At 41.3% G+C, this 27,364-nt stretch overlaps 1 protein-coding gene across 25 annotated transcripts in view; it reads left to right on the top strand.

Annotated features, from left to right (window-relative positions):
- kcnma1a (potassium large conductance calcium-activated channel, subfamily M, alpha member 1a) overlaps positions 1–27,364 on the top strand; it is a 136,499-nt gene that overhangs the window by 96,138 nt on the left and 12,997 nt on the right. For 4 of the 25 annotated variants that reach the window (XM_085799922.1, XM_085799926.1, XM_085799917.1 and 1 more), the window contains exons 17-23: positions 596–682; positions 779–855; positions 14,197–14,290; positions 18,325–18,451; positions 19,771–19,995; positions 20,547–20,739; positions 24,268–24,381. In XM_085799922.1, coding sequence (XP_085656048.1) covers positions 596–682; positions 779–855; positions 14,197–14,290; positions 18,325–18,451; positions 19,771–19,995; positions 20,547–20,739; positions 24,268–24,381 — 917 coding nt within the window. Of the gene's footprint in view, positions 1–595; positions 683–778; positions 856–2,155; positions 2,165–5,572; positions 5,747–9,616; positions 9,650–10,038; positions 10,120–11,883; positions 12,238–14,196; positions 14,291–18,324; positions 18,452–19,770; positions 19,996–20,546; positions 20,740–24,267; positions 24,382–25,777; positions 26,200–27,364 lie in introns of those variants that run through there. The other 21 variants (XM_085799910.1, XM_085799912.1, XM_085799915.1 and 18 more) reach the window with 16 other exon arrangements.

The raw sequence follows: 27,364 nt of genomic DNA, 5'->3' as shown, positions 1-27,364 counted from the left end.
TTTTATGGGGCTCAACCGTCCTGGAGCGATCCCTTAGACAACAGTAGAGTCACTTAGCAGAATGAGCCTCGAGTCGACAATAAAAAGAGCTGTTCATTCCCTTGCATCCCACTGTCAAATACTAACCGAGATAATGACACTTACTGTACATTCTCTGTACTACAGCCATGTCTCAGTGGCCATCACAACATTTGTTTTTGACTAGATGAATGTATTTGAGTGCTGAGGCTAAAACCACTTCATGGCCATGATTTTAATTCTTTCTGCCTTTGTCCCTTTACTCGTGCCTCTCTGTCCCCCCCGTCTCACCCCGGGACAATCCAGTACCATTCTGTAAAGAAAAGAATTCAAATTCACTCATACTGTTGTACATTCTGTCCATCCGTGTGAGTATCACATCAGCAAATTGCCCCCAAAGTTAAGAGGAGCAGGTGTGTTTATGATAGGACACAACACAAAAGAGCAAACCAAGCACTTGATTAAGGGCTTCACCACGTGTGTGTACCATTCCTCTTGATTAGCAAAGTTGTGTGCATGAACTGAGTGTTGTCCAGAAATTAATGAGCGTCATGTGTCTATTTCTCTCATTACCCAGCATCCTCATCAACCCGGGCAACCATGTCAAGATGCAAGAGGGAACACTGGGGTTCTTTATCGCCAGTGATGCCAAAGAAGTGAAGAGGTAATCCAGCCGTCCCGGTCAACAACTGGTCACCTGTTACGCAAAGTGGACATGGATCATTTTAAGTGTTAAACATTGTTACTGTGTCGCCTTTAGAGCTTTTTTCTACTGCAAAGCTTGTCATGATGACATCACAGACCCTAAGAGGATTAAGAAGTGTGGCTGCAAACGACGTGAGTATAGCCGATCCTTCATTTTGCCCCATCAAAACATTCCCTCCCTGCCTCCCTCCTCCCCTTCCTCTCACTCCCACACCTGTGGGTCTGTCTGTCTCATTATACTTAAGGCTTAACTAGTTTGTACACTAATGTTATACTCTCATTGTTGTCGTTGTTCTTCTGTACTGTGGCACTGTGTTTGTAAAGGTAATATACCGTATGTTGTCACACCATTATACCCTCAGGGAAGTGTTAAATATTGGTCTCATTTGAATTTTTATAACATCAATTGGAGTTTTATGTGATTATAGATTTGTTTTTGTTTTTGTTTTTTGAAGTTGAATTGTAGGTTGTCATCTATAAATGTGTTTTCTTTTTGTATTATCCATTGGATCACTACGTCATCTATGCAAACTGTAGTACTGTAGTAAAGTAGATAGATAATAACTGACAGTATAGGATGAGGATGAATATGACAGAAAAGCTTATTGCTTTTCCCCATCATATTTAAAATATTATTGGTTGTTACCTATTGTATTATATTGTCTTAATATATAAATGCGCTTGGTGTGAGTATTTGAGAGTGTTGAGCTCAGCCATGTTTTTTGAAGCCAAATGCTCCCATATTGTGAATAGTCCAGCGCTTACATATAATGTGCTCTTAATTGTTAAATTCAAGACTGTTCACTATGGGCCAGTAAAAAGGCCCATGAGTCATTTTTCCCCCTGTTTTTACCATTAAGGCAGGAACAGCACATGAATATAACCTGACCTATGTGCTGTAGTCACTTGTCAGGACATGTTAGCTACTGGATAAGTAATTCAGGTGAATATCCCATATTCCCACAAAAGGTCGCAGAGAATTACAGTAAGCAGTGAAGTAGAGACAAAGCCTGGTTTTAAAAGATATACCCACCATTCCCTTCTTTTGTCAGTGTCATCTCAATTATTCAGACATTTATTTTGCTCTGCCAGCTCAGTAGAGTCAACAGGCCCTTCACACTCTGGTTTCATTTAGATAAACTGTTTACTTCTGTTTGCTTTCTTAATTTCCTCATGTCTCTGACTCTGGTGATGAATGTGGCGTTATGCTTTATCCTATTACAGTAGTTTCCGACAAGAGAGTTGCATTTAGAAAGATGACAGTTCCATTACTGCAATGGAAGTCTGTCCTACAATATGTTCTGTTCTATCATGTTTTGTTCTCTTTTGTTGTTTTTCCCATGTTTCTTTATGACCAGTGACACACTTTTGATGTATTTCCTCCCCTGCTGCCATTGGAAAACGCCACTTTATTTTAACTACTCACTGGTAGTGATTTATTGTGAGTAAAAAGAAAATGGGTGTCCTATTACCCAGAGTGCAGTGCAAGTGTTTTTTTTCCCTCTTCAACAAATAGTAAACTGTATCTATGTTGCATGTACCAGTGTAGCTTCTGCATCCCTCTCCTTGCCTTTCATTTCTACACTGTGCTCAGACCAGACCAAAACCAAAACAGCAGAAATCACACTCACTCCAGCGTCAGTCCTCCTCCTCATTGGCCCAGGCAGCTTCTGCTCGGAGTAGTTGGAAATAATTAAATAGAATGTGTCTTAATTAGATGTGGCCGATGAGCTCTCAATTTTTCCTCACTATTTGATCATCAAACCAAACTCATATTTGGCATTTGAAAGCCAATCTGCCTCAAGTCTTATGTCATTAGCCATGATTACCCTCCGCATAGCGTCATGCTCCAAGAAAGTACAGAATGAATGTCATAAAAATCTGAGATGTCATACAGTAATCATAGGTTTAGAGGATGTTGCACAAAGGGAAGAAAATGAACAAGAACCGCTGAGATTTGAATTGATCTGCTTTCTGTCAAAGGAAGTTTTGTGTGTGGCTGTACTTTCAGAGAGCAGAAATGTCCTTGTGGGAAGTTCTTCAAACCCGAGCCAGCTAGGTTGCCAAAACACAATCAAAACAATCTGGCCTCCCCTTTGCCCCACTTCCCTGTGATCTCAGCCCCTCTCTAAACTCTGGGTCCTCGCCCAGCTGGGTCTGAGGTTTCAGAGATCATCAGTTCCTTTCAGAATTTAAATGTCACCGTACCAGTCTTGTGCATATCAAATCTGGACACCCACATCCCCCACCCCTCACCTCCCCCCCTTTTCTTTTTTTCTATACTCACTGCACTTGGTGAAAAGCCCACTAGCAATAAGATGTATTAATTGTCATGGCATTAGAATGCCACTAGATGGTGGTGCCCTGCCAGGGTCAATATGACTATTTAAATGGTGATGTCTGTAGAGGAAACTCAAATCCCCTGATGCATGTTCAGCAAAAATGCAAGGACTAAATATGTGTGTGTGTGTGTGTGTGTGTGTCAAGAGAATAGAATTAATCAAAACCTGGGTTTGACAAATTCATCTTGCTGAGTTTCTTTCATCATTTTGTAGTCTTTAATGTAATGTGTCACATGACAGGGTATAGTTGGGGTTTGGTGAGAGTTGTGTGCTCCATTCCTAAGGAGAGATACTAGTCCTCCGCACTCTTTATGATTCTACTGTGCAATGTTTGTTGAGTTAACAGTATCATTTTTTCCTTGCACTCTTGCTGAATTTGAAAGCTTTAGAGGGATTTATCAGAACGGTGCTTTCTTTGGGACATCCTTTGCATTCAACATAGCGCCCTGATAGCTTCTGCTTGAGTATGTTGTGCCTTTGGTGAATTTTAAAAGATGGTGACTTATTAGACCCATGCAGACAGTTGATCAGGGCAGCTGTCATGTTGAATCTCCAATTAGGACTGCCCTGAAATGAACACCTTTTAATCTTAGGCCAGAATCTGGGTATTTGTGAAGTCAGAAGTCAAATACATTGTCCGTGTGTATGTGTATGTCCTTGTGTATGTTCTCCATTGCTCCCCCTCCATGTGTCAGTAATCCACACTGTCACACACATATACTGTGGTCCGAATGCCCAAGCAAAAACTCTGAAGTTAAAAAATGTCAGCATGAACTGAAAGCCTTGCTGCACTTGTCTGCCATGCTCTCAAAACTGTTTCATCACTGTGAACAGTTATCTCTTTACCTCCCCCTGTTGCTGAGACCAAAACTACATTTTCTGCATGCGTATTACAAGCTCAAAAAGTACATGTGCATGCCACAGGATGCAACAGTCCCTGATGCTTTCATTCCATGGGTTATGATCTGCATTTCCCATTCTTTCCTTGGCCAGAGGCTGAAACGTATTACTTCATTCAGGACCTTATTTTCCAATGTGACTCAGAGTCAAAGATGCTGAAAGCATCTCTGTAAAGGTGCCAGACAATATTAGTCTGCTGTCTGTTTGCACCTTGGCAATGAGAGAATGGGGACCAGGGACTGTTTCTGCCCAGAGTCACAGCAATCTAGAGGATGCTGCTCTGGGAACTTCCATTCCTACTTCCCTCGGGGTTTACAGCTTCACACACCAGTTACACACACACACAGATAGACATTAAGTAGATGTTTTTACAGTATTTCTGGCTGCAGGCTGGCTAGTAGTTATGAAGTTATACAATATGTGCTTTCACTTCCAATCTAACCTCAACAAGAGCACCTGGGCTCCAAACTGCCAGTTTTGTAAAGCGCCTTAAATGAAAAGAAATATCAATGAAAAGCTTTGATACAATAGTCTGATGAGCATGGATTCTGAAAGACCATAGACTGTCCACTTCTTGTCAAGTTTTACCCCTAGTTGGGTGGAATTAAACAATAGGCTATTTACAGAAACAGCCCAAATAGTAACTGCTTAATAGATTAATAGATAGATAGATGAGTAATATATAATATTAATATTAGAAGCAATAATTTAATGGCTGACAGTAGGTGAATACTGAAGTGTGCTACAGTATTAGCATTGGCATTGTGTTAGCGGCACACCATACAAAGGGTAGCCTACTGGACTGACAAGTAATGTATTTTAATATAATGATCTAGTTCTTCTTTTCAAAGTAGCGTAGGCTCACTCTGAATGGACACAAAGAAATCACAGATATACAATGCATGATTTCTTGGCTGCTCATGCATGTTCACGCAGTAGAGTGAAGCTTCCCTTGGGGAGTAGAGCAGTGAAACTGCAGGTCTGAATCTAGCATGAATTGGCCAGTCTAGTCAGTAGAGTAGTGTGATGCCTTGGACAGTGCCGCTACAGCTGCATGATGGGATACAGGTACGTGATCCACTCCTTTAGCCAAATGGATAGAGGATGTACAAATGTATGAAACATTGTATGAGGTTTGCTGCTGAAAACATTGCTCATGCCTCTTTTCCCTGAATGCCTCCCTCCCTCTCCCCTTTCTCCTCACCCCTCTTTCCCACTGTTATAGTTTTGCCTTTTGACTTGTGACAGCCTTAGCACACAGCTTGACCTCTCAAGACTATATCAACATGAATGACGAATAATGCGCTGATATATGTGTTTATATCGTTCTATTATTAATATAATACCAGTAGCATGTCCAAATTTTTATGATCCTTTCCTTGATGAAAAAACGATTTTAAAAAATGAAAATCATTTGACAATTTGATGAATTTTAGGAATGGATACATCCGTGTGCTTCCACTGTGTTAAATTAATTGGGGCTCAAGTCTGTGGGAGGCTTGCACTCTCTGATGAAGTTACCTTCCGACTTCCCCTGGATGAATATTTCTCCTTTTGCCATTAACCTGCTGATTTTCCTCTCCTCTCATCCCAAAACATGACTGTAGCCAAGATGTCCGTCTACAAACGAATGAAACTGGCATGTTGTTTTGATTGCGGCCGTTCAGAGCAAGACTGCTCTTGCATGTCAGGCAGTGTACATAGTAACATGGACACCCTTCAGAGGGCCTACCCACTTTCCTCTGTCTCTGTTCATGATTGCGCAACCACTTTACGTGCCTGTAAGTTACACCGCTCAACACATGCTGTTACATGTCTGTGGTGTGTGCTCCATGTGTATTGTACCGTGCAGAGGTACCGTGTTGTCTACATGGTGTGATCTGTCCACTGTGACTCCGTAGCTGTGGCTTATGTGAATTTATTCATTATAATTTTGTTTACGAACAATTTTTTTCAGTACTTTCTTGTTTATCTATCTATCTATCTATCTATCTATCTATCTATCTATCTATCTATCTATCTATCTATCTATCTATCTATCTATCTATCTATCTATCTATCTATCTATCTATCTATCTATCTATCTATCTATCTATCTATCTATCTATCTATCATCATCTATCTATCTATCTATCTATCTATCTATCTATCTATCTATCTATCTATCTATCTATCTATCTATCTATCTATCTATCTATCTATCTATCTATCTATTATCTATCTATCTATCTATCTATCTATCTATCTATCTATCTATCTATCTATCTATCTATCTATCTATCTATCTATCTATCTATCTATCATTTCCCATTATGACGCTATGAGTTTGATTTATTTCTTGAGTGTAATGTGTGTAGTGGGTAAGTGGTGGTGTGGCTCTGTGGTGCTGCTGTACTGTTCAGTACTATAGGTGTTAGACATGTGGCTACCGCATGCTACATCAGTCATGAAGTTGTGTGATATTATCAATTTTGGAGGATTGTTGTTACTGTTTTCATGTCTTCAAGGTAAGGATGTACTGTATGTAAAATGGAACATTTTGTTTTATTCTTAAGGTTTTACTCTGTAATTTAATGTTGTTTGTCAAATATTATTTTATTTTATTATTTTTTTACATACAAGGCAATTACAGAGCTCAGATAACACTGTTTTCAGTTCAATTCTACACTTTTCAGTTAAATCTACTTTTTGTGAAATAACACTGGCACTCACAGAGAGAGGAGTGAAAGTGCTATTTCACTTTCTTTAACCTTTGCTTTAACTTTGCGGAGAAATTGTTTCATGTAATGTTGAAGATAAGAGAAAATCACATCTGAAATGGTGTTTTGAAAATTTCCAATAGTCTTTTCAAGCATTATGGCTGAGGAACAGAGCACGGATATTGAAACATGTTTTTATTGGGAATACTGGTTCAGCAGTGAAACTATTCTGGCAATTCTTAAAGAAGATTTGCACATTCTTAAAGAAGTGTATCTGCAGTCTTTAACAGTCTATGATTAGATGGTACTGTAGGAGAGAGAAAAAAGAGAGGAGAGACAAAATGAGAACTTAAAAAAAATTGGTGTTGGCTTGATAAAGAAAAGGTAAGAGGACTGCGACTCCTGGAAGATCCCCCGCTTTTCCATTTTCCTTTTGAGTGGATAGGAAATACTAAATTGTCTGTCAATTAGACATGGCAGCAGTAGGCCTAGCTATCAAAGCCTTGGGTTCAGACATACAGATCTGATTTCCTTCTCAACATTCTCCCACCGTCTGCCGACTCAGCCTAGATTAGTGTCAAACAAGCCATGATGAGTTTGGCTTGGCCTCTTGTAGTTCGGCCTGCGCTGATATCCCCCGATACCAATTACTGGCCATTACATGGTTACTGATCTCACTTCTCCCTCAACCCCCTGTAGGATTTCAGGAAAGCCTCCTCTGTCTTAGATTTCTTTCCCTTTTTGACTCTGACTTTGTCTGAACAAAGTGAGTTTAGTGAAGTAGTGCATTGGGCTTTGTCAGTCAGGGATTGTTGGATTTCCTCTCCCCATTTCCCGTCTTTTTTTCCACCAGCCTGAGAGGGTAAGACGTCTTTATCCATGATGACTTCATGCTCTTGTACATCTGAGCCACATTTGTCTGGCCCTAGTACTGGGATAATTGATTTCCTGGATCGCACTCTTTAATTTAATTCACCCTGTGTTCGGATGCATGTTGCACTTGGACCACACAAATACACAGTGGGATACAGACACCTCTTTTAATGGTGACATAAACATAAACCTCCGCACCGCTTTATAAACTTTAACTATGCAATTTTTTAATGAATGGCCATTTTAATAAGCAGTGATTCAAGGGGTTTAGTGAGTAAAGTGATGTTTGATGATATAGAAAAAGTAAACCTTTACACAAACAGCAAGCTGGGGATAAATTAGCCAATTAATTGATGCAGTCTTCTGTTGCTAAGGATTATACATGGAGTCATTTTGCAATTTAGTCAGATGTTGAATTACAAAGGTAAACAGTAAGAAAAGGCATAAGCACAAGTTAGAAACTTTTGCAGTTAAAGCAGTGGAGCAGTTTCTGTTTCTTTTGGGTAGTCAAAAAATATAGTTCAAAGCGTACAGTAAATTATATATGTACAGTAAATATAGCAAAGTACAAAAATGTAGTTTCTTGTTGTGTGGTGTATGTATGTGTGTGTGCGTGTGGTCTTCAAGAGTTTTTTTAAATACTACCTCTGAAATTATTGTTAGTAGTCCAGCAGAATCGGAAGGGTACTTTTGGCGGGTCTTTGAGTTACATATGGTTTTTTATTGTCACCTGATCATCATCACAGCCAGCCAGCTTCCTTCAGAGAGAAAAGCCATAGACGTGACAGAGTTTATATAATGGGGAGGTTGATGCTTCTTTAAAGCTGGCCCATGGACAAGGGTAGGGGACCCCAAGCTCAGGGGACGCTTTCGGCTTGTCCACGACCCCCTGGGCTGTGTGTGTGTGTGCATGCATGTGCACATCTTGCGTGTGTGACAACATGCACTTGTATCTCTGTGTCCGTGCATGTGTGTGTATCTGCATCTCATTGCTGGGGACCTTATTTGTCCTGACACGGAAATTATGTTTGCATTTTCATTTTCCCAGCCCTGCTGGTCCGTCACCAAACTTGCCCTGACAGCTCCTGTCCACCAGGCAGGCTCGGTCCCCCCCACTACCCTCTGTCCTATGCCGGCTCACTACGCCCCAGATGCTAGCCAGTTAGTCTGCCGCCTCTGCAGCGCGGGCAGATTGCTAGAGACAGATGCCAGGGCCACTGTGGGTCCCTGTTTGAGGATCTGTGTCATAGGCCAGCCCTGGGCCCTCACTGTGACCTTTACTGCTGGAAGAGACTCGGAAAGAGTGGGGAGTGTCAGCAGCTCAGAGCTCAGTTCAAGTGCCCACTGAACCAGTGCTTCTATTTGTACCAGTCTTCAGCACCTCCTCAGTCATGGTCAAACTGATAAATACATTTCCAGATAGTTAATATTGCTGGCATTTGTATCCGTCAACCCTATTTAAATAAGGATTTTTAAGGTGTAGTATTGAACCTGTGTTTAAAAAAAACATTGCAAGAAATCTGGGCTGCAGATAACCACCATGCAGTGTATCTGTTGGCTTGGCTATTTTGAGTAATGAGTGTCTGCTGTCTGTGTTTTGGATGTCTACATGCATTCAAGTATGTAGTTGTTGTCTTTGTTTCCCATGGTGGCTTTTTTGTTCTGTCTACAGACCTCACAATGCTTGACACCATGAAACAGTGATGTGTAAAGTCAGAGTATTTATTGAATGAAAAACAGAGCAAATTTTTCTTTTACAAAAAGGGTTACGACTCATTGCAGGTTTAGTACACTTTCCCAAAAGCATGGCTCACACTGAGAATGGACAGTTCATTTCATCCACCTGTCTGCCTTTTTTGTGTTAAATCATCACCACCATTATTGTAATTATTTATACCTTTCTTTTTATTTTTGGTTCATGCTCTCATGACTTTTACTGATGGTTCTTGGTCACAATTACATTTGATTTCATTTCCATCCACTGCTCTTACATTGATGTCTCTATTTCCTAATGTGTCTGTTTCATTACATCCTTTCTCCCTCTGTGTGACCTGCCACTTGTCTTTGCATTCTCCTCAGCCAAATATAAGTATAATGGATATGTCAGATCACGTAAGTGTGTTTCTCTGTCCTTTTCCATTGTGCTCCAGCTCTGTGTGTAGACTCTAGACCCCTCATTATGTCATGTAACATAATTAGTACCGATGCTTTGCTTTAGTATTTTCTTTGTTGTCCCTCATCCCTTAAAAATATACTGATGTTGTCTTGTGTCTAATGTAGAGACAAATGTGGAAGTAAACTCACTATATAACCAGTTTAATTCAATGTCTAACTTAGACAAACTGTTTCTTTTAACCCATTTTCATTAAATCATTTCAACATATATTGACAGGGAATTCAAGTAGTTTTTGGTATTTTTTAGCAACTGAAGGAAATCATTTGTGTTTTGATAATACCTTGTAGTTCCATGAAATATTCTTTTTGTATTGTGCTGCATGTAGCAGCAGATGGCGCTACAACACCAGGGAACAGTGGGAGTCAAAAAGAGGCTGGCGTTCGATTCAAAGCTGATTGCAATTTAGGTAATTCTTTGGTAAATAATTGTTAAATGCATTCCTTTCACTCTACTGGTTAAGATTTAATTTTAGTTTTGAAATGTTATTTGTCACCTCTAACATTTTATTTGTATAATTATATGTATAATGTTTTTGTTTTTGTTTCTATTAAACATTTAGGCTTTTTTTTGTTTCCTCTGTGAAATAGCGGCTGCCTCTTCAGCAAAACTAAAAGGAAATGAAATTATCATAATATCAGTTTCACTCAACAGTTGCATGGCCTAAAAAGCTATTTCATGCAGTTGCAATGCAGATGCAGAACAAAGCTTGTTCATGCAGCAAACACCGTGAAGGCAAAGCCAGCTTAGCTCACATACAAAAGTAAACATTTTTAGTTGTTATTCCTCTGCCTCATCATCCAGTTTACATTGGGTCATGGCGATCTGATAAAGCTTGCATGCACACAGGACAGTACCGTCATGTGATTAGCATTTCAGGAAGGGACAGTTGCCGTCTGGGTTGTTCAGGATGCACAGTGGACCTGCCAGGGCGGGTGAGTGCTCTCTAACGCTGCACGTGTTTGACAAGGGCCAGATGAATCCAGGAGCTATCGGTGGCGCCCCGTAAATCAAGGAGGCAGCTGACGGCTGGGATAAACGTCTGTTTATCGCCCGGGGCCACCCAAGCATGCTCTCTCCTCCAAACAACCAACCAACCACCCTTCCACCAAAGGGGAGAAAAGGGCTCCGCCTCTCCCAGTCAACTTTACAACCAGATATTTTACTCATCTCCCTCTGTTGTCTTCCTGCAGTGTGCCATGACCCCTTCAGAACATACAAACACACAGGTTAACTCTGCAGTCTGTTGGATTGTGTGTGTGTGTTTGTGTGTGTGATTGGTGGGATGGTTGGGTGAACATCAGGTGTACATCTGTGTATTTACTCTCAGACACAGTGGGTTGTCTCCGGACACTGTGATTGTTGCCAAAGTTCTGACAAATTATCAACCGTAAATATAGTGTTAAAAAAAAAAAATAGGTTGACTGCATTTTTAGTCTGGAATTAAACCACATTTTCAAATGTATCCCATAAATGTTTAATGGTTAGAGCATTTTTGAATTAGTAATATTATCAATTATTTCTTACAGTCTAATATTTGTTGAAATAGGAGCACTGTGCCACATGTTATGCTTGAAATGACACAGTGTCTGATTGGATTTGACTGGCTTTAGCCAAGCCATGTCTCTGCTTTGTTCTACCAGAAAGTGAAGCACAACCGAGAAATAAAACTCAGAGGCTTCTAATTAATTCATGTTTGTCACAAATGCAAAGTAAATGTCACTGTGAACATTTCACTTAGAGCGTATGCCAAGTAGATAAGAGATGTTAAATAAAAATGAAGGTTCAACACCAGTTTTATAAAAATAAAAATAAAAATAAAGGATTAGCAGGAATTTTTCACTTTAACAAATTTAAAAAAGTGCATTTTTTCCCTCAACAGAAACAAGTGTTTGATTCATATACAGTTTATTGAGTAATTATTGCATATTTATTTCAAATTAGTGAGCCCATGTCTTATTTACCAACATGTTTTGGCGTGATAATATCCTAAAGTGAAATTATGAATTATGTCAATTTCCCCTGAAATCTAATAGAAAAAACTAAAAATAAAAAAAATGTGAAAAAAATAACTTTAACACTTGTTAATTTAAGTCTAACATTATATTGACTAACTAATTTATTAGCAACAACACAGGCTTTCTCACACTTTTTATTCTCCATTGTTTGACAGTAATGGATGAAGTTAGACCATCTTTTCAAAACCGATCAGTTAAAACCACCGGCTGCGCCTCCACCTCCATCACCTCAAACGCATTCCTTCCCAACACCCTGCACCCCAACAAGGAGCCCCTGGTCAACCCAGGCACAATCAACATCCCCCTTGTTAATAACCGTAAAGGAAGCCTGCTCCCGAAGGGGCCAGGGCCTGGGGCTGACCCCTCCAAACTGCGCTTCAGTATCTCAGGCCCAGGAGACGTGGTGGCCAGATCCCTGGCTGAGAGCCGGCTGAACCGGGCCCGCAGTCTGCCGGTGAAATACCGCTACCACTCCAGTAATGCCATGCTGCTCAGTCACAGTAGGCACTGTAGGTTGCCCCCTTAGCGGGATGCATCAGTCTGTAACCCCGCCTGTCCCGTCCCTTCATTTTGTCTTGTTTGCTGCATGACAGTTGACTCTGCCAGAGCTGCTGCTGTTGTTGCCCCTGCTGCTTTGCACAGATTTGCCTGCTAGTGCAGTAGCTGCTGCTGTCTGGGTGATTTCCAAACTGAGGAGCACTAAAAGCTGTGATTTTAGAACTAACTCAAAAGAGCTGTTTATCAGTTTATATTTCCAGAAGTGCTGCAGGATTTGTGAGCTGTGAGGATACTGACATATGGAGAGGAAAAAGAAAGATTTTAATCAAATATTGTAAAGGCTTTTATTACCTTGTGGCTGGAGAGTATTAGTATTTATTGTGGGATATTGTGTGTAAGTGAGAAGTTTTGTGTTTTCACTGTTAACAAATTAAGTTTAAACCAGGAGGAGTGTGTCAAACAATATGGCAAGGAATGCATATTTCTGATGTGGTATTTTCAAAGAGAATTAGAGAGAGAATTATTTGTAAAGTGGAAAGTGCTTGTGATATTAGCTATTCCGAATGCCCAATTGCATAAAGGAAATGTCAGAGAATGACATTTTATCAGAAGGCAGAGTCATATTTCTTATCTTTTATTAGCAGAATTAGGTGACAGCCTAGAATGGGTGCTCAGACAATAATGAAATTCCGCATGCTTGGAATAGTCACGGCTTGCGGCGTGCACATTGATTTGCACTAATATCATGCTGTGTTATTGATTTCTAACCAAAGGACTAATACAGGTTTGAAGTGACGGTGCACTTGGCATTTGCGCTGAGAGAGTGCAGAGTGGATAAGAGTTTCTGGGTGCCTGTCTGAACGCTCATGAAACTCACAGACAGTGGTGAAGATCAGACTACTGTTACATTGACTGAAATCTTCAGACAATAGGGCCTGGCCTCACTGCGGCTGCCCTTTGTTGTCCTCTCTGTCTGAGTGGGACTTAAGCAAAGTTTGAAAAACAGGGTTTTTTTTTGTTTTTTGTTTTTTACTGTTTCTCAACACAGCAAAGAAGAGCTGACAGCAAACTGAACTTAAATCTGATCAAAATAATCTCTGTTGTGACTTATAGCTCAGCGTCCTACAAACACTTAAAACTGAGGCATCAAACACAAAAAATGGAATATTTAATCGGAAATAAATAATTTACTTTCCTGTTAAACTTTTAAAACTAGTCCTGACCTTCGTCTACTGCAGGGCGATGTGCATTTACTAGCTGCTTTTCGATATTCATAGTACACTAATTCACACCCTGTTAGCGTGGCCTGTCCTTCATGATGTGCGCTGAGTGCAAAATGATCTCTTGGCATGGAGGACCTGTAGATGAGCCGTTGCTTTAGCACAAACTGGACTGATGGGGTGCGGTTCAGGTAGTTTTCTCAATAAAAACTACCCTCTCAAGATCCATCTCCATAACCTTTATTTATCTCATTGTCATTGCTTTTGCCCGTGCCCCACTGACAATGACAGTCTGTACCATCTCATGGCAATTAATGGTGTAGGTAAGCATGGTGACTCTGATGCAGACTGCTAGTGGTCCAACCACCTGCACTATTTACTAGGTTTACTGAACAGATGCAGTAGTGTGTTACCGACAGCCCTGTAAAAGTGCACCTTAGAAGAGCCGAAGTATGGGGGTTTTGGGATGTGAGCCTTCTGTGACATTTTCAGGTCATAAATTGGTTTTTCTCCGTGGTTTTCTCCTGCCTTTCTCAGATTTACCATTGTCCGTTACTAATGCTTTCTCTATATTTTCTCAATTTGACACTGAATTATTAATTTTCCTTTTCCTCTGTTCAGTTTTTTTTTGTTTGCAATGATTGATTGATTGATTGTTGGCTTTTTTTTAATTAATTATTTTCATGTCAGGTCCAGCACACTTTCCCAACCACCTGTCTCTATTCTGACATTCTGTGCATGTGTTTGCAGTTGAAGACGAGCATCCATCAACTCTCTCGCCCAAAAAAAAGCAGCGCAACGGAGGGATGCGAAACTCACCCAACTGCTCGCCCAAGATGATGAGGTAAGAGACGTTGATTTTATTCTCTTTCCGTCGTTCAAGTGGGGAGTGAGAGGAAGTCAGATAAGGGGAGGGAGGGTGGGAGGAAAGGATGGAGGGATGCGTGTGAGATACTTCAGAGGCGGATGCTGCTGGTGGTGAGATGGTGGGAGTTTGGATGGATGGGAGGGGGCAAATTAAGGATGGCAGAAGAAGGAGGTAAGAAACTACGTGAGAGAAAGAGAGAGGAGAAGTGCCCTGTTAGGCTCTGGCTGTTTAGGATGGCATGTTGTCAGCTGTTAATGATAGAGCTGAAATAATATTTCTGTCATGAAAAGCTGCTGTGAGGAGCCATTTGAAAACTCCTCTGGCTTTAAAGTCCCAGCTGTCACCTCCTCCGGTCTGGTCCACATGTACTCCTTAAACAATGCTGGCACTAATGACACCAGCAACCAATCAGAGGGACCTGCATGGTTACTTTGCCCTCAGGCTACTCCTCTATTGTGGGAACCCCTGTGAGTACTGTTTCTGGTACTTAAGGCCATATGCGAGATGTATCATCACAATCAAATATGAATTCAAATATTACCTTCCTTTTATCCTGTCCCGTGGAATTAAATTGCTGTTAATTGATTTTGAAAGATAAAAGGGGGTAGGTTTTTGTGCTCCTCTGGCTGCGAGGCGGGGTTCGCTACACGACAGTGTGGAAAATACAGGGAGGCCGAGCTGTGCGCGCTGGGACGGCAGGATAAAGGCATGGTGCTGCTGGAGATCTAACAGGACAGGAACACTCATAGCTCCACTGCTTGTCTCTTAATGATAGTGAGTGTTATGGTCATCATCTTTATGACTTTACAGTAGGAAAATCTAAAGAGGGAGCTGCGTGTTTTTTGTCACGCACACACACACACTTGTCACTGTGTGTCTACGCGGTCTAGCTGCGGTAGCCTACAGTGCAGTCCTGTTTCTGAAATGTGTAGGAAAATAAATAACTCTGTAGAATTTAGTGCATGAATGTTTAATTTCTGTCACTTAGTGTATGATCCAAATGCTCTTTAATTTCTGTAGTTTTAACTTTTTTATTTCTGTGTTTGTGCAGTATATATGGTTGTTTTTAGTTGTTATTTGTGCCGTGGTGTATTTTCCTTACATTCGAGTGGAGCTCTTTGTATGTTGGTCCTGCTTCCCTTAGGCAGCATTCCTCCTACTACACTGGCATGCCTATGTGATTTTGTCCAGTGCTTGTCGGCCTCCCCCTCGGTTCTGCAGAAAACAAGCACTTAATAAGCCTTCGCACTTGCCAAACCATTAGCCCAACACAGAGTCATACCCTTCAGTCTAGTTTGCAACAGAGCATCATTTTAAATGCCCTTGCTCAGAGGGAGAAAAACGGCTACAAAAACAAGTAGACATTGGCATATTTCCAGCTAACTGCTTGTTTAAAAGGCTGTTTAGTTTGCCCAACTTAAAGCACAAAACCTTTTCTTCTCTTCCTTTTTTGCTTAGGAGATGGTCCCCGTTTGCCATGTAATATATGCATCTCTGCTTTGATCTCGCAGTGATAATAATTCTTGTGAGTTATTTACTCAGTTTTGAAAACGCTTCAAAGCGGTGTCAAAGTTTTCTCTGCTTTAGGGGTGCTTCTGTATTCTGCTGGCTCTTGGGTACTGGGATGACAGGTCCTCTGTTATAGGTGTAGATTTTTTTCTAAGTCTTTGCCCTCAGCAAAACATCAAATTACCCATCACAGTCCACAGCCCCCCTTCGCAGCTGCCCCCACCAACATATAACACCATATATATTAAACAGTTGTGCTTTACAAGGTGTATTTTATGCACAATGAAAAGTGATTGTTTGAGGTAGCCTTAGGGATGCTTTATTCTACAAGCAAGGAGGGGGAAAACACAGTAGAGAGCTGGCAAGAGAGCGAGCGTACGTATCAAGTATGATTTTTACAGGACTTGCAGCCCAAAGGCCTTTGTAAATAAATAATGATCAACAGATTGGCTGTGGGCTTTTGAAAAGCATGCCTTTGTCAGTTTGCATGATGGGGAAAATTTTCAAAGCAAGAGGCTGCCTTCGTAGTCTGGCAGAGGGGGATTGGGGGAGCACGCCCATCCCCAGTTTGTGACTGCAGAGTGATACACTGGAATAACTCAACTCTGTTTGAAATATATACTAAGGGGAGGGAGGAAGAAAGCGAGGGGGTGAGACACTGGAGTGAGACATGCTGTAAGAGAAATATTTGTCCTATATAAAAGCGCATCTGATAAAATACTACTTTCTTGCAAGGGGGAAATATTTGTCTTGCAATCTGAGCATAAATAAATTTATTTAATTTTGAAATTTAACGTGGGAATTTTAATGAAACAAATACTCCTTAAATAATGTACACAAATTTAATTTACAGTAGATAACTAAATATTGTTTCAGTTTATTTCTAAATTATTAGTTGAATTTTATAAGCACTAAGGCTGACATTTAATCACAGTTTGTATCCTAGCTGACCTATCCCCAGCACAGCCGTGTTATTAATTTCCCAGTCGCCAAGCCGACGTGTCACTGTGCTAACGAGCTGCATTGCCACCATGGCATTAACACCATCTCCACAAACCTTTCTGATGGGTCATGACTGACGACATGCATCCAATCGCAGGAGATGTCATCTGCAGCTGATATCCCTTGGGCGTGGCACTGTGGCACAGACGTCATGTCTGCTCTCCCTGAGCCTTGTGGTAGGTTCAACCCGAGGCAGCGAGAAGGCAGAGGGAGGAGGAGGTGTGTGGAGGCTGTGACAGGCTGCCAGTCACACCGTTGACAGCTCTGTGAAAGATAGCTGTCTTGGCAGAGAGAGGTGGAGCGGCAGCCCGCCTGCATGCGCCAGTCAGCCCGTGTGGAGGCGAGCAGAGCTGAGCAGATTGAAGTGATGGGGGCTCCGTGGAGTTGATTGGCGCGACACGCAGCTCTGGATGAAAGATTCAGGCTGAGTGTAAAAACACTAAATGCTGTCAGTGTTATTATCACCTGCACTAACTGATAGAGGGAAGAGGGGGAAAGAGAGGTAGAGAGAGAAGGTGGCTAATTGACAGTTTTTTTTTTGTTTTTTTATACTTTTACTTTCCCTGCGTTGGCATGCAACCCAAATGCAGGCTGAAGGAAGAGACGACATCAAAGCCTTGTCAGAGAATGACAGTGTTGATAGAGGATAGAGAGAGTGATACTGAGAGAGATGTATGTCAAATTCTTGAGATGTTTTCTCCCATATTACTCAAATGTCTGTCTCTCCGCAGTTCTCTGTTTTTGGAGTTGGTATAGTGCTGCTTCAACCAAGGATTTTATTATTTGGGTTGGATTGTAAATAAATTACATTTGCATTGCTGCTGAGCAAACAACCCTAACGGAGGAACAGCAGTAAATTTTTGCAGTTTATCTTGACTCAGCATTTTGGATGAAATTTGCTGGATTTCCTTCAGAGAAACTGTGAGAACGCGTCTTGTAGAATGAGTGCATGAACAGGAGAGGCAGTAGAACAGGACTGACAGGAGCCCTTTCATGGTCAGTGTTACACCGGATAAAACTCAGCAGCCCACTGCTGTGGATTAGTCTGTTTGGTTGTGACATGCTGTTGAAACATTAATGTCCATCAGGCAAAATGTGATTGGGCAAATTCCTGAAATATTTAAGGTGTGAGCCTGTTGGAGCGTTTACTATTTGCGCCGCATGGCGTCAGGAACTGGAAGAGAGGGTAAAAGCTGGTAATTGGCCTTGTGTTGTCATGCCATTCAGTCAGTAGCACTCACGTCTTGCTGTTCTCCTCTGCACCACTACAAGCACCAGGGTCTTTAAGTTTTCTGAGAGCTTGACATCAAGGACAAGGAATGATATGGTATTTATGGGCTACAGTTAAAAAGTTTAACACTTTGAGAACATGATGGACATTTAATAAGTTGTTTTAAAAGGTGGACCTGTATCAAAAAACATCTTTTACCGCTTTAACAACAAGGCTGCGGCCATTCCATAAACTGGTCAAACATGCATATGTCATTGTGTTTTCTCAGTCGACACGACCCCCTTCTCATTCCTGGAAATGAACAAATTGAGAACATGGACATGAACGTGAAGAGGTATGATTCGACAGGGATGTTTCACTGGTGCCCATCAAAGGACATCGAAAAAGTCATCCTGGTGAGTGGGACGAGAGCTTTGTCACATCAATCTCCTAACATATGATAGAAATATGCTTAAATAAAGAAAGTGAGTATGCTCAGGAGCAAAGGTTTCCCCTCAATATTGTAGCAACACAATCACATACTAATATGTATTGAAATTTCTCTCAATGCCTCTCTGTTGTTTCAAGGTGAGTTTATTGTTTTTTTATATATATCCTCCAAGGATCTGTGAACAGCATTTCAGCTCTCCACGCATGGTTTTGCTCAGATGTTTTAACAAGGCAGTTTGTAAGCATTTAGGTTAGTGTGTAATGTGTTTGGGCAGGGTTAATCCTGTCCAAATTAAATGTAAAACAGAAGGCACACTCACCTATACAACTGAATGTTTTTTTTTTGTCCGACTGATATACCACTGACCTGTTCACTCCTGAAATATTTAACTTAGATTGTGATTGTTACTTAATTTATGGGAGGCTGAAGAAAATTCCTGCATTTGTTGGGTCACCAAAAAATGTTCTAGATGAGAAGATATTTAGAAATGTGAAATCCACCAGATTAGGCAACCAACTGAGAGTAAGAGCCAGTTTGCAGCAGCTGCTCCTTGATGTTCTTATTCTACCTCATGTGTCCAATAAACAAAGACACAGTTTTAGTTTCAAAACCAGCTGCTATCATAGTAGTGTTTAGTTTATTTAACGTACACCCAAAGTCTCAATAAAATGCACATCAAGCTGGCATGCTGGGCGACAGATCTTGAAAGCAGAGCGCTGCATTGTTCTTTTTTTTTTTGACACAAACTTCATACAATTCAAGAAGCTTTGTTTATACCTCTCTGATTTATGACAGGGTGCTATTCATACATACTGTATGCGCCTAAAATCTTACAAACTGCATTTCATTTCTCAGCCTGATTGAATCAACTGCCCTTTGGAAAAAGACACGTTTTGTTTTTGTTCTGTAAAATCCTATTTCTGATTATCCAATAAACTGCTTATAAACAGAATAGTAGTTAACCAAATCTTTTATGTAAATGTCACAGCCTGTCAGTAGAATGATTTAATGGTGGATATGTTTGTTTTAACTGAATACTTGGTTAACAAACTATTTAACATGGGTTTATAACAGTTTATAAGACACTTCTGAAGGCTGCTAAAACTAGACTTTGTTACTTCATGCACATTATTACCCAGTTTTCTGTTAACAGCACCCATTTCTGTTCTGTGGATCTGTGTTTGTCTCTGTGTGTCTTCTCCTCTCCTCTCTGTCTGCACTCCTTCTAATCCCCTCTCTTTGCTCTCCCTCCCCCCTCCCCCTGTGTCCCTCTGTTCCCTGCAGACCCGGAGTGAAGCCTCCATGACAGTGCTGAGCGGCCATGTAGTGGTCTGTATATTTGGGGATGTCACGTCCGCTTTAGTGGGGCTGCGAAACTTGGTGATGCCTTTAAGAGCCAGTAACTTCCATTACCACGAGTTGAAGCCTATAGTCTTTGTGGGTTCCTTGGATTACCTGCGAAGAGAATGGGAAACTTTACACAACTTCCCCAAGGTCTCCATCTTACCTGTGAGTGCACCAGCTCTCTGCCGATTCTTAACCAGAATCTCTCTTCAGCTAACGAGGCGTTGACATTTCGAGTTACATGCACATTGAAATACTGAGAGGGATTGTCAGTTCGATTTGATCACACATTACTCAATTGAATGATCACTCTGCGAGAGTTCAGTCAGCCCCCTTCATCCAGAGCAGTGACACATCCTGCATATCCAAAATGGAGTTTATGTGTGTTGCAGCTGCAGTGCCCGTCACAGATGGCGTGGCTCGCTGCCTTAGAGCTTGTTAGGCCTGGCTTGACTGATGATCAGAGGAGAATCCCAAACACAGCCCTCAGCGCAGGCTAGCCTTTAGATTAGTCCATGTCTCTGATTCTCCAGTGCCCGGTTAGATCAGTGGAATGTCATCGCCTCAAAACAAGAATACTTGTTAGCTAATTTCCCAAAGCTCCACTCTGCTCACTTCTTAAATTTGTTTTTCTCTCCCCAATGTCTGTCTGTTCTCTGCGTTTTGCCTTCTCCCTCTCTGTCTTGCTCTTTCTTTCTGTTCTCCTCACCCTGAAGGGTACACCATTAAGTCGGGCAGATTTAAGGGCTGTCAACATCAACCTCTGCGACATGTGTGTAATACTGTCAGCCAATCAGAACAATATCGAAGACGCTTCACTGCAGGATAAGGAATGCATCTTGGCATCACTCAACATCAAATCTATGCAGTTTGATGACAGCATCGGGCTCTTACAGGCTAATTCCCAAGGTAAGGATCGTCCTATTAGACTCCATGTGCACTGCTGCCCAAAGGGGACAGGTTGTGGCAGGGAGGGAAGACAGTAGTCAGAGATGGAAAGGAGGAGAGGAGGGTGGTGGGTAACAGGAGGGAGGGATGAAGTTTGTCAAGAACAGAGTCTGCAAATTGCTATTAATTGAAATACTCGAGTTCATACTGTAGCAAATGACATCTGCAAACGGACTTTACTGTAAATCCTGAAGACGTGTGCACATGTTTCATCAAGTCTTTGAAGAGTGTTTACTCCACGTAATTTTCTGATGATTTCAAGCTTCTCCCTGGTAATTACATGCTGCTAAACCTCCTTGATAATACTTTTTAATGATGTAATCAACATGACTGTGTCATTTGATGTTGTTCCCCCTGATCTGGTGTCTGGCAGATCGTCTGGAACAGATTGTTGATGTTTGCAGACAAACACACGAACCTGGCATCCCATCAGGCCTCATCATCATTAAGCAGCTAGTACAAATCACCAGGCAGGCCAATTCAGCTGCTCCTCATTAGTCACAACAAAACAGCGACACATGCACGCACACACCTCCCTGTTTAAATGCCTGCGCATATGTGTTTGTGCACGTAACACACAAACAGACATTCACGCCAGCGCGATCCATCCATGCACATCCACAAACAGGTAATCCTCAGTTTATGATTAGCTTGAAAGGCATGACATGCTTCGAGCTCAGTACTATTTAGTGCCACCACACTGACTGTTGTAAATACAAATCAAAGTTGAAGGTCCAAGAGGCCATTACTTTTAGTGCAGAGCACTTCCACATGTTTTAGGAGAATGCCAATGCTGTTATTTCTCCAGCCTTGAGTGAATGATGTGCTGTCGATAGCGGTGCCACCGAGGAACAATAAGCAGGGGTAAATCTGAGAGCGTGCCGCTCTGGGGAGCCGTATTCACAGAAAGCCACCTCACTATGAAGCCCACTAGCCTATATCCTCTCCCAAGGTCGATGGATGGAGCCTATTGTCATCAATAATTGGGTCTTACATCAACCAACCATTTCAGTTATAAATACTTCACTTTAGAAAACACACATACACTCCACAGTGACATGCAATCATGCATAGACAAGGAAGCATACGCACATATCCAAACACTGCAATTGTATCATAGGTATTGCTTTGGGGATTCCTTCCTCCCTGAATGCTCCCATTCAGACGCTGTCTGTGGAATTTAAAACAAGAAGGTGCAAATGAATAAATAAACATGTGCTTTCCTGGGGGAGAGCTTCTCACGGCTGCTGTAGCATGTAGTCAACCGCAGAGCATAGCTGTGCCCGGGGGGCTACAGGGATAAGGGGGTATGTAACCTAGATCTCACTTGTCTATTGTACACTGTAGCTGAACAGACGAGGTTACAGCCTCGCAGTAGCAGCAGCCAGAGGAGGAGACGGTGTGTCTGATCAGGCTGCCTTTCAAACTCTTTGAGAAATAAATGATGACTTAGTTTATAAAAATGTTACAGTAAATAGATAATGAAAGCCCAAATGGAAAAAATAATAGAATAAATAATTAATGATGAGGATGCACACAGCATAATTAGCATTTTTTGTGCCCAAGGACTTAATGTTTAATGGTATAAAGAGAGTAACAAGTGTTTTGTCATACACCCCTCATGTTGAAATGGTTAGGTTAAGGGTTAAAAAAGAATATAATGAAGTTGACGATGAAAGGTGTTTAAGTTTCGCAGTGCTCTGGTTCTGTCTTTGAGAGACATACAGTCCTCTGTTTGGAGCTCACTAGCTCACATTGCAACTTTTGAGCTGTTTGTGAGCTAACAGGCTTTGAAAGCAGCTCAGCAGTAGGCCTTGTGTATCCCTGTTCTCGCCAACAATCACTTTCTGCTTTACACACGGCGCGGAACGGAAGCTGCTCTCCTACTGATCCACGCCGCCTCCGTGTTCACTATGATACAATAAGAGCAGAGTATCCAAACACTGACTGTCACTCTCCGGTGGAGTAAACCTCATCCTTTATGGACATCGACAAAATGATGTTTTCACTGTCTGAGCTTGTGCTCCCCGGTTGACTCATAGTGTCAAACCTCTGCTATTTCCAAGTTCAATAATTGGTATAACAAGAGTTATGATTATCCATGCTTCAGTTCAGTGTGTGCTTCCTGCTGTGTAGTAAACCATTTGGTGTCTTCTCTGTTGCAAAGGGCTGGAAGATCTCTTTTGTAATGTAAGCAGCTCATTGAGTTTCCTGACAGGGAAGGCACACACACATATACGCACACACACATACAAATACACACACGCATACAAATACATACACATGGAGAATTTGCAATCCTTTAAAAAACTTTGTGACCTGAATATATTCCCTGCATTATGTTTCCTTGGTGGTGGCACTATAAGCTGGTATTTTGCTGTAGTCAGCACTAAATGATGGATGTCAAAACACAGTTGATGCATTATGCATATAGCATTACAGATTTAAGGTGTTTACTTGTCACTTTGAGGAAATGCAAAAATGTGAAGTCATGTGAATTCATAGTCCTGTCACTTGCACTTGTGTTTCATGGTTCTGAGCCACGCCATTTCCGATAAAAGGTTTTCAGGATCCACTTCACCAATTTTATCGTAACAAAATGAACAACATATAAAATTTATGCCTGTCCGTTGATGGAGGGACGTGAATGCTAAATATGTCTTAGCTGACCCTTAAAAGCACGGTATCCATATTGCAGTTTTTAGGCAGACGCCTTGTTCACTTAGCCATCTCCCCCTCCTCCTTTTCCTCTGTTTTTTTCTGTCAATCCACACATTTGAATGACACAGAAAATGCACATCAACAAATTCATGCTGACTGGGCTGACATGCACTATGTATAATGGTGTTGATACAGAGTTCCAGGCTATGCCCTTATGCGTATGATACTTCTGTGGAAAGGCACACTTACATGAGATGCACATTTTTTGCTTGGACATTATTTTTCTTCATGCAGAAGATAATGCAGTCAACAATACTGCCCAACAAAGCCCCAAAAACAGTGACAACTTTTCCTTTTTTTCCTGTAAGTTAGAGTTACGGCTGGGGTCCAACTTTTTAAAACCTATTTTGCCATACAATCATTTTATGCCATAGAAATATATAATTTCTTAAAAACTACATGTCGCAGACCAGTGACATCTGTAGCTAAATTGTCTGCCATGGCTATTCTTTATACATTATTTAAATGTGTTCTATTGTGAATTATTTAATTAAATTGATTTCATCATAAATATTCACAGTGTATGAACAGGCAGGAAGACAGATAGAGTTGCACAGATGCAGCCAAAGGCACATTCATGTTCTAATGATTTTTTCTGGGAAAAATAATGAGCCAAAAATCATGAAAGGAAGACATTATAACCCTCCTATCTGAGAATTCCAAGTCCTTTAATGTTAGTAGCTACTGCCATCTGTGTTTGTAGGGCAGAGGCAATTTCTTACTGACATCCGGTTGTCTTTGTTCCTCTTTATTTCCCACTGTGTTCAGGTTTCACGCCTCCTGGAATGGACAGGTCATCTCCAGACAGCAGTCCAGTACATGGCTTTGTGCGTCAGGCTTCCGTCACCACCGGATCCAACATCCCCATCATCACAGAACTAGGTAAAGCTGATCTCACCCACCTTGAATGCAAATATCGCATGTCATACCCAATAACTTACAGTAAGAGCAACTCATTTTTCATTTGCAGACATTGACACATAGAGCTGATAATCCAAGACTTAAACATCATGCTGCTACCAAAAGTTCCAACTCATTCAAGGTCAATTGGACTTGAGGAATGTGTGGTGTGGAATTTTTGTTCCCCTTCATGTTGTCGGTATAGCTTTGCCCAACTCAAGTTCATATTCGTATGTCAGTTATTGGATCTGGCTGGATTTTGTCAATTGGTGATAATGTTAGCTTGTAAGGCCAAGAGCACATCTCTGCTTTGAAGACAATGTGGACCACTGTCACTTGAAGATGTCAGGCGGGCAGTTTTAGGGCCGCGTCTGCATCTCATGCAATTTGTCCTCTAATGCACAAGAGAAACCTGGCCCGACGGAGAGGGTGAGAGAGGGAGAAAGGAAAGAGAGTGAAAAGGTTGAGGGAAAAAAACTGCCTTGGTTGCAAAATGGGTCCATTTATTAATAACAATGGCAGTGGCTGTATTCCCACTGGTGGTGGGGACTCATGAAACTTTCAGATCTCTGAGGGGCCTTCTAAAGCACCAGAGACTGGCTACTCTGTCTCCCCTGACCCAATTAGGGAGCAATGGAGCATGAGACCAGCTAAGAAAAGGCCAGAAAGAGAAAGGAGCTACCTAATGTTACTTGTAACCAGGCCAGCCATTACCTGCAAAGGGGCTCTCCTATTAGACCACCGACTGCATACGCAATCATCAAAACTAGATGCTTTCCATACTGGAGTCAGTGGCTCCTGGCCTGGACTCAAACACTAGAGGCTCCGGTGTTGTGCCTCTGCTCGCTCTTGGCTAACGAATTTCACAGCCACAGCAACACTAGATGTGATAACATTGTCCTTTAGGAAGGGAAGGAGCAAGAGCATGGAGAGAGGAGAGTGGCTGCATGTCTCACTGGAACCATATTCTGTAATTACATTGTCATATGTTCAGTTTATAGTGCCAGGAGCAGATTAAAGTCAAGTTGAAACATAAAAACACGCCTCATCTGAGTTGCATGATCGATTTTGTTTGCGTGGCGTGCAAAGTAGGTGTGTTTATGGATAAGACCTTGTTTATCCCTTTCACTGTCTTACCATGAAATAATTTATTGTTGTGGTGGAGGTATAGCACAGTGACAGCTCCGGCTTTGTGTCTGCTGTGCACTCTAATCCAGGGCGCTTTACTTTTAGATACCGGACAACCATGAATGTCTCGGACTAATTCCGCAGTTGACACGACTAGTCTGAGACAGCGGAAGCCTTTATTGCAGTCTTTGAAACTGTTTCAATAACGACGCCATTTCTCCCCCTCTCTGCGCTGTCTCATCACCATTAGCTAAACCTGGCAAACTACTGCCATTGGTTTCACTCAGTCAGGAAAAAAAAAGTGGAACCAACATACAAATGATAACAGAGCTGGGTAAGCTGAGCCTTTGTCCTCTGCTGCCGTTCGTTCCCTCGCTCCACCGCTCTGCTCCTCATCAGCTTGTCTTGATTTATCTGGCTGCAGTCAAGGCCCTCGCTGCTCCCATGGCTTCACTTTGAACACATTTTTATTCTTCGTTCTGGTTGAAATTGACTGTCTTGTTTTGGCCCCTTTTTAATGATTTTTTTTTTCTTTTTGGGGTATTTTTTTTTCCTCCAGTTGCGTTTGCAGAGCATCACTAGGCCTTTGATCATGCTCAGTCTGTCCTTGTGGCTGTTTTCATTGCAACTCACCCCCCCAACACCCTGTCTCCCACCCCTTCCCTCCTCCTCCAAACACACACACACACACACACACACACACACACATGCACACACTCACACACATACATTTCCAACCCCCCCCCCAAACACACATAACCCCCCAATTCACTCTTTTTGGCCCAGGCCCGTTTGCATCAGCCCCTTGTCTCTTTGACTGACATTTCTGTTCCACAGCGCACAGGAAGCCTGGGAAGAAATCAGATTTCAAAAACAAAAAACTTAAGATCAAACAATCTTTTAAGCTGTTTATTTATTTTTTAAATTCATTTTCAAGTTTCTTTTTTTCTCCTCCAGACCATATCTCTGAAGCTCAGATATCGGTGGAGTCAAACAAAAACTTGCCTGATGCTTGTTTTTTTTAAGTAATTTTTGTTTATAGACCCATCAGTGCCCACTGCTGCTAGACATACAGTGTTAAGGAAAAACACACACAGAGTAGGGAGGGCTGGACATTTCTTATTCTACCAATTACACCATATATGAAAGGCAAAAGTATATATGCTTGTTATTTCATTTTTCTTCATTTAGTAGAACTGACTCATTATCAGTTGTAAGCAAAAATAAGTGTATTGTTACCTGGCTTTAATTTGACTTACAGGGTACAGGTAAATATTTGAGATGATGTGATAGACACATTCATCAAGGAAAAACTCTAAAAGACAAGCATGATTTTATAAGTGCATGTTTTTTTCATGTGACATGGTAGCCATTGTTGAAGTCTCGCTTTTTTACCATATTTACCGAAAACATTTTATGCTGTTTTCTCCTGATCAAATATCCTTATTTTATTCTTTGCTGAAGCCACAATAAACAGAAAGGCGGATATACCTTGAGTAAGAATTTCTCATTTTGAATGTGCTACATGTAATGCAATGAATGTAGTATTTTGCAGTAATTTAAAAACAGATCGAGCTACAGGGGCTACTGAGGAACTAATGCAGAACAGATGTGAGACTGATTCAATTCTGGAGACTTCTACAATGGTTATCACAGTGTGTGCATAATACAATTAAATATTTTCTCCTAAAATTGTGGTTTGTCTAGATGTATGAAATGCACCCTGCATGTGATATAATAGTGAATTTAATAATCAAACTACTTTAAATATTGTTATGTAAATATATTTTATATAAATACTTTTTTCACCTTCCAAACAATTCAGTACATGGACAGA

This window comes from Trachurus japonicus, chromosome 15 (assembly GCF_045865225.1).
Source record: "Trachurus japonicus isolate A0001 chromosome 15, Traja_1.0".
In the NCBI taxonomy this organism is placed as follows: domain Eukaryota; kingdom Metazoa; phylum Chordata; class Actinopteri; order Carangiformes; family Carangidae; genus Trachurus; species Trachurus japonicus.
Note: the sequence above shows the minus strand (reverse complement) of the source record. Positions and strands in the feature narration are given on the sequence as shown.